At 33.0% G+C, this 7,652-nt stretch overlaps 2 protein-coding genes across 2 annotated transcripts in view; one reads left to right on the top strand and one right to left on the bottom strand.

The window, feature by feature from the left end:
• Positions 1-880, bottom strand: part of LOC117110508 (WD repeat-containing protein 48-like) — an 18,340-nt gene extending 17,460 nt beyond the window's left edge. The window contains exon 1 of the mRNA XM_033253251.1: positions 862-880. The gene's annotated coding sequence lies outside the window, so the exon portion shown is untranslated. The remainder of the gene's footprint in view (positions 1-861) is intronic.
• A 1,053-nt stretch (positions 881-1,933) lies between these two features.
• LOC117110461 (oxysterol-binding protein-related protein 2-like) overlaps positions 1,934-7,652 on the top strand; it is a 41,946-nt gene continuing 36,227 nt past the window's right edge. The window contains exons 1-4 of the mRNA XM_033253167.1: positions 1,934-2,077; positions 3,998-4,158; positions 5,079-5,239; positions 6,624-6,735. Of these exons, the coding sequence (XP_033109058.1) occupies positions 4,032-4,158; positions 5,079-5,239; positions 6,624-6,735 (400 nt within the window). The 5' untranslated portion in view covers positions 1,934-2,077; positions 3,998-4,031. The remainder of the gene's footprint in view (positions 2,078-3,997; positions 4,159-5,078; positions 5,240-6,623; positions 6,736-7,652) is intronic.

Genomic DNA, 7,652 nt, shown 5'->3' on the forward strand with positions numbered 1-7,652 from the left:
TGGGATGGGAAAACTAGGCCTATTTTTTTTTGGTCCGACTGCCCGACGAGCTTTGGCCAAAGGGGGGGGGGGCTTGACCACATCGATGGGGGGGATTAAGCCCCCTGTCCCTGCGCCGCCACTGTGTGTAGATAGCAATAACATACAAGCATACAAAAATCACAATAAAATATACAAAACAATTAAATTACATAGAAAATTAAAAAAACATTTTATTATTATAAAATTAATCATTAAAAAATCTAAATTATTATTTCATCAATATTGTATACAATATATATAGAAATATAAAATTTGCATTCAGTTGATAATTATTTACATTAAGTTTATAAAGATCATAGTAGGCCTAGGCCCTATCTATTGTAATATATAAAAAGACAATTATGCAAAAGAGAACCAAAACAAAATTAGGCCTAAATAAAATTTAGAATTTAGTTTAATTAGGCTAGGCCTAGTCTAGCCTAGATATGAGTTTAGACAATTAAAATGTTTTCATACATTCATTTAGTTAGTAGTGGTAGATACAAAATCAAAAGGCACACCACATTATTTTTTTCCTCAAAAGTCTGAACTTCCTCATGCCTACCCATTAGGCCTCCAGGTCAAGCCAAAAGATCAGGAAGGCATGCCTACACATTCTTGGCCTACCTAGCTAGGCCCCAGTCCCCCAGAGGCCTACTTGTACTAGCTAGGCCCAGCCTGAGTGAGTCCTACACCTAGCTAAGCTTTAACCCCGCGACAGCTGGCCTAGCTATATATGCACATACTAGGGCCTGCTAAATTGATAGGAATCACATCTTCTAAAACTATATAATAATCTAGGCCTAGTTACATTCGATGCATATTGCACATTAAACCCACCTGTACTTTCTTCCGAGGATTACCCTGCGACCTATGATGCATCGCCATTTTGTTATCGATAAAATTTAAAGACCACAGGGCGTCAGTACAAGCAAGTCTATTTCGAGAACAGCAAAACTAGTCAATATGAAGCGCCATTAGGGCATTATAGAAACGCTCAGGAGAGAAAAATGATATGTTGATGTTGTACAACAGAACAGACCTTTTTAAAACTTAAAAAGGATGATGTTTGATGAAAAGCTTGGGAAAGGTCAATGAAATAAAGATTTATGAATATTTAAAAACTGGGGGTAAAAAGGGGTGTATCCACCATTTTTCCATCTCTCTCGCCCCCACAAGTTTTTTAAATAGGCCTATTCAAAAATCAGTACCGTACAATGCCATATAGCCAGGATTTTCAAACACTGTAGGACAACTAGGTTGGACCCACTTTACGTGTAAATTAGAATAATGTGGACCCATTTTCTTAAAAGTTGTCCAATTTCACGCAAAAATATGAATAATCTGGACCCATTTTCTTAATAATTGATTCATTTTACGCAAAATATTAGAAATCTGGACATTTTACGCAAAAGTTGACCCATTTTACACAATATATGAGAATTCCGGACCCTTTCAAAATATGGACCTATTCTTTGTGGACCCAATAGAAAAATTGTGTAGAACCAGAGAGTATAAAAATAAACTGTATTTACCGTATTTATTATTCGAATAACCGTATTTATTATCCGAATAAACGCCCGCCCCGCTTCGAATAAACACTACATGCAGCCTCATTTGAAAAAAAAAAAAAAAAAAAAAAAAAAAACCGCCTCCCTCGATTAAACGACCGGGCGTTTATTTTCTCCGAGAAAACGCAATAATACATTTTGACGATAATTATGTGTTGTGGTTCAAAATTTACAAGGAAATAGGGGCATGATTATTTGAATATATACGTACGTAGGTATGTATTAATTTTTTACACCAAAAAACTAATTCCTCCATGGTTTGACCAACTGTGTGATGTATGGCGCTCCTTACTTTATACTTTTTATGTGTCTGGGCTGCAGAGACTATCAATCAATGTTCCGAACCCCCACACACAAACACACGACAGGGCGGGTGAGGTGAAGCGAGTCGGTTCTGTTTTTATAGTATTTATTGAAACAGAATGTAGGAACGGCCAAATACCATGGATATGCTGTGATTTAAACAAGTATTTGAGTCCCACAAGGTAATCATAAATAAAAGTCTTGTATTCATGAATTCAAGAGTACTTTAATTTATAGTAGTAGTGTCTAGGTAGGCTAGACTTTAGTAGGCAGCTCTCTAAGCTGAAACTGCTGCTTAGCCCATGACACGACATTGTTTTTGTGATGTTAGAATTGTCAACAAAGATTTGTATGCATCTATCCATCCTTGAATGAATGTTATCAATAATTGATTGGGGCGACCTCTTACACAGCAACCATTAAAAAAAATTGTAACAGTTGTAGTGTATTCTTCAGTTCAGCTTCAGGCACAGTATCAAATGATTCATAAATATATCTCATACCATACACAGTTTGGCAAAAATAGCCTGTTCGATTTAATAACGTCGTATATACATTAAAACCTATCATCCTTTGAATTTTTTAATTATCCTAACATTTTTAAAGCTTGTCCATGGTATGGTGGTAAGTCTATTTAAATTTTCACTTGTCTTTATTTTAATGATAGGCTGTCGCTTTTTGATCTGTGTTAGGCCGGGTTACATTAAATTTATGACAGTTAATCTTATGTAACCCACCCAACACAGATCAAAAAGCGACAACCTATCAATAAAATAAAGACAAGCAAAATAGACTTACCACCATACCATGTACATCTAGGCCTATACCATGGATGTTAATGTAATATTTTTAAAGCAGTTAATTGCCCAGGCCTTCTATTCTAGCAAAAAGGGAAGAAGCTCTATATATTTTTTATTTTCCCTTTCACCAGAGGGAATCCAATTGTGTAAATTATAGATGATCAATGTTGTCTTATAATTGAAATAGTCACCAAATACATTTTTGAGTATACAACGCTTGTACACGATACAGTATACTCTATGTTTTGGCTGTGATGATAGTGGAATTTTTCTGTAAAATGGAATGTGCTTATAAGTTCATTTCAGTTCATGCTGTGGTAGCTAGGAGCATGCAAAAAATTATATGGATCAATTGACTTCAAATATAGTTTCACATTAGTTCAATGGAAAGAACACATCGATGTGAGTAATCTACTGTTTTCTTACAAAAACTGGTTGAATATTTTTCAGAGTCCAGGAAAATTCTTAATGTGACCCAGATTTTTTTTCCCATATGGCCACTCTCTCCTGTTCGGGATTTTGAAAAGCGCATCCACATGCATTTGCGCCTAGCTATGTGGTAGATGTTTTTACATGACCAATTGCTGATAGCACTTATTCAATATGGTCCGATAATGGACTATGTTTAGAGAGACCTACAGTAGTTTCTGCGGTATACTAGTGCTCCTATCAGGAGCGTATTTTTAAGCCTTGAGCGCTATGGAAAGAAATATGTGTTTAAATGTGAGTGCTAGACTATCGTATCAATAGAATGTGATGGTCAAAATATATAGTTACAAGTAAATTATTTGCACCAAAAAATAAAATAAACAATTAAAAAAAAAATTGCCTAAAATGCATGTATGTATATCATCAGGGGCGAATTTAGGGGGGAGGGGGACTGGGCCTGCACCGGACCCCCTTTTGGAAAGTCAAAAGAAAAAATAAAGATTAAGAAAAAAATGATCACCCAAAACGCCTCACAGGTTATTTTCGGGCGTCTAGAAAACAAAAATTTCGTGAGGGCATGCCTTGGGACCCTCAAGAGTGGTGTTGTCTTGATTGACACCCATTTTCTGCCCCTCCCCCCTCTCAGGATCCACCTACTGTGTATAACTTCTTAAAACTTCTTTAGAACAGATAAAAATGGCCCATTTGTTTCCTAGTTTTTCTGTCAGTGTCAAAGGTAAAGATATATGTATCATCTGGTCAAGAAACATAAATATAATTCCACCCCAAGAATGGCTAATTTGATGATTTTCAGTTTACCAGTGAAAGCAGTAATTGATAAATAACATATTGACAACCCTGTTCACAATTTAGTGACATTAAAGTTCTGTAGCTGAATTCGTCTACTATGGATGAAAATCTTAAGTTGGAAGATCAGTTACTTCACGGAGCAAGAAATGGAACGATTGACCAAGTGAGAGCGCTAATCCAAAGGTGGAACGATGGTGAAATTTCTCTCAATTTGAACTGCAAGGGTAAGTGTGATGATGACATAATTAATGTTGAAATATTGAATCCCAACATGATGGCGTGCATTTCAATACTTGGAGTATGTATTATACTTTCTTATCTGAGATTAATAAGTGGACCTTTCGGTAAGTATGTGTGGTCTTGCATTTCTGACAATTTCATCTATACTTATATGAATTTTCATCTGCATGTAGCCTATGAAATTGTAAATGTGATATGTTGGTTGTGATGTGCAGGTCTCTCTCTAATTTAAGACTACCTCCAATTAAAAACCACTTTTCTGTAGTCCCAAATTAACAATGTCTTTTAGCTTTATTATTCTAATTATAGACCAAAGCTGCTGCCATGGAAACCCCAGTCCCAAAAGTGGTCTTTAATTGGAGGGAGACCTGTTACCATAGCTCTTTATTCTCGATTGAAATTTTTGTGGTATGATGTTACATTTTCTGTTTGTTTTGTTTGTGTTTTTTTCCTGAACATCTATTCATTCGTTTGTTCGTTCGTCTGTTCTTTCTTCATTCATTCATTCATTCGATCATTTTGTTAGTTATTAATGTAAGTTATGAATTCATGTTATACACAAATTTTCTTCGTTTCTTCATTCATTTTATCATAAGTATTCATTCAAAAATACATCTACTGTATCTATTCATTCATTCAATTCAATCAATTATTCATTCATTTATTTTGTTAGTTATTTATATAAATTATTATTTTATATTATATCTGATTTATCTTCATTTGTTCATTCATTTATTATTCATTCATTCATTATATTTATATGTATTATATATTTTCTTTATTATTGTATACTCATCATATTTCCTTCACAAATATGCTGATATTATGTTTAGTAATCCTACTTGCTCTTTGATGTAAAATATAAATATTGTGGAATTATTGTTGTTAAATCTTTTATAAACAGGAAGGTCAAAGGCAAATCTTGGATGGACTCCTTTGCATTTATGTAGCTATTTTGGTCATTTGGACGTGGCCAGTGTTCTTCTTGAAAATGGTGCTGATGTGAATGTAATGAATGATGTTGGCGATACTCCACTTCACAGGGCAGCATATACTGGTCGTATGGTAAACTACGGCTCATTTATTATTTTAAAATTTGATATCAAAACCATATTTTGTAGGAATGTAAAAAATGCACTATGCATTAATGTCGTAATATAAGTGTAATATAAATAAAATATTTTATATGTTTATGTTAAAGACATTCTCTATTATGTTGAACTTATAACCTTAATATTAGTATTTATATTATTATTTTAATTGCTTCCTTTGTGTAAAATTAAGTCGTCAACTTCCATTTACATTAGGAACATATTTTACTTCTCAATTAACAGATCTATTGTGGGTATGAGTCCTACAAACGAGAAAAAAAAAACCAACCAAATGCATTAATAATTTCATTTACTGCATTAGATTCTGAAATCGGCTAGTTATCAAATAATAATAGGATTTTTTTTTATTCAAAAGTCTGTAAATTAGTGACAACTAAATCGTTTTGATTTATAACTCATTGGCAGTTAATAACCTGTAATTATGATCCTATTAAATAATTAACTCAATGCTTTTATTGTTTTCAATTGTTTAGTTTTTTTTTAGCTCCGATGAGGAGCTAGAAGAAACAGTCGGCTAATTGATTAATAGATTTTTTTTGCTCTGCTGCCATTATTATACTGCTCTCACGATTTATTAATAGTTGATTGATTAATAGATTTTTTTTTAGTTCTACTGCATCTATTATATACTGTCTTCATGAGGAGCTCTAGAAACACTCAGCTCATTGATTAATAGTTTATTGATTAATAGATATTTTTTAGCTCTACTGCCTCTATTATACTGCCCTCATCGGTGCTTTCGAGATTACGAGAACTTGTTTTTCTAGATATCATTATCACAGATTAACTTTACTGTGAATATTATGCTGGTTTTTAAATTAATAATGATGTATTTATTTATTAATTCAATAAATCACTACTTGGTCATAGAATAATTGTTTTGTGTTAAAACTATTGATCATATTTATTGATTAAACTAAAAAAAATTATTTAGTGATCAATTTATATTGATTTGACTAATTCATTACTTTATTTAAATTATTGATGATTTCCTAAAGTATTGAATGAAATAATAGGGAAATAGTATATAAATTGATTTGTGATTGAGGGAGTACAAGTAACTTATTGAGGGAATGAATATGTGAAAATATTACTGACTGACTATATTGGATTATTGAATCAATTATTGATTGATTGATTTGATGCTTGTAGGTTGGTTGATTGATTCAAGATTGATAAATTGATTGTTTGCTAGGCTCACTGCATCTATTGAGTGGATATTTGATTGATTAATTATTTAATAGTTTGATTTGTTGTATAGTTGATCGATTGATTGATATTATTTGATTTTATAATGAATGATTGATTGAATGATTGGTTGATTGATCACTTTCCAGGAGGTGGTTCTCGTCTTAATACAGCATGGCGCTGATGTTGGTATTGTAAATGGTGAAGGTCTGACAGCCAAACAGGTTGCCTATGGAGAAGACATTGCCAACATGTTAGAAGGTAAGTCCAGCGATTAGGACTAGTGGTTCCCAAGTCTTTCGGAAGTTGCGGGATTCTCCTGAAAATCGGGGGCGGTCTCCCACACTCCTGCAAGCAAACAAGAATCTCCCGGAAGATAACTATCTTCCGCAAATAACAATAATATTGTAATAAAAATTGGTTTTCCACCGGTATCTGTCTAAAGAGATGCTCATTGCATAATATTTGCATGTTTTTACTAATTTATTATCAATTGTCTTCATGTGCAGCAAAAGAAAATAAAAAATGTTAAGAAAGCTCATTTAACAAGATGTCGGGGAATGGATTAATTCCAGTTTGGGACACCTGTTAGTGTCTGTGCTGGTTCAACTCTGCCTGACGTGTCAATCAATTTTTATTTTGTTTATATATTATAATTTTAAAGATGTACTATCAGTCCAGAAAATTTTAATTCCATATTTGAATTACTTAATTTATTGAATTAAGAATTTACATTTAAAAAAAAAATTCCCTTGTCAATTTTTGGACAGTTTACTAATAACTTTCCTGCATTTTTTTTTTGTGTCCCTTAAATTGATTGGTAATAAATTTAAAGATTTTTGCAGTAAAATGTCTGTAAATGGGTGAAAACTACTTTTTTATTAGTTCCTATGCATGTAATGCAATAGGAACTATTGTAATCACTCTTGCTATTTCCTATGTTTTTTATTGTGTGTAGTGTGTATGTGTGTGTGTAGACATGCATCGCGATGCGAAGATCGATGTGAAGTTTCTGCAGAGTTCAGTCAGGGCTCACGCTAACCGACCAGAATGTCGGCATGGAATAAACTATTTTGGTTTTTTGAAAAAAACCATCTGCTGTAGGCATAGGTATTTTGAAGAAGGCCTAAAATAAAACTAAAATGTTTTAATACTTGCTGAAATACATCGTTTCTTCA

This window comes from Anneissia japonica, unplaced genomic scaffold (assembly GCF_011630105.1).
Source record: "Anneissia japonica isolate Jap-2015-1 unplaced genomic scaffold, ASM1163010v1 scaffold3040_len1308831_cov196, whole genome shotgun sequence".
Lineage (NCBI taxonomy): Eukaryota > Metazoa > Echinodermata > Crinoidea > Comatulida > Comatulidae > Anneissia > Anneissia japonica.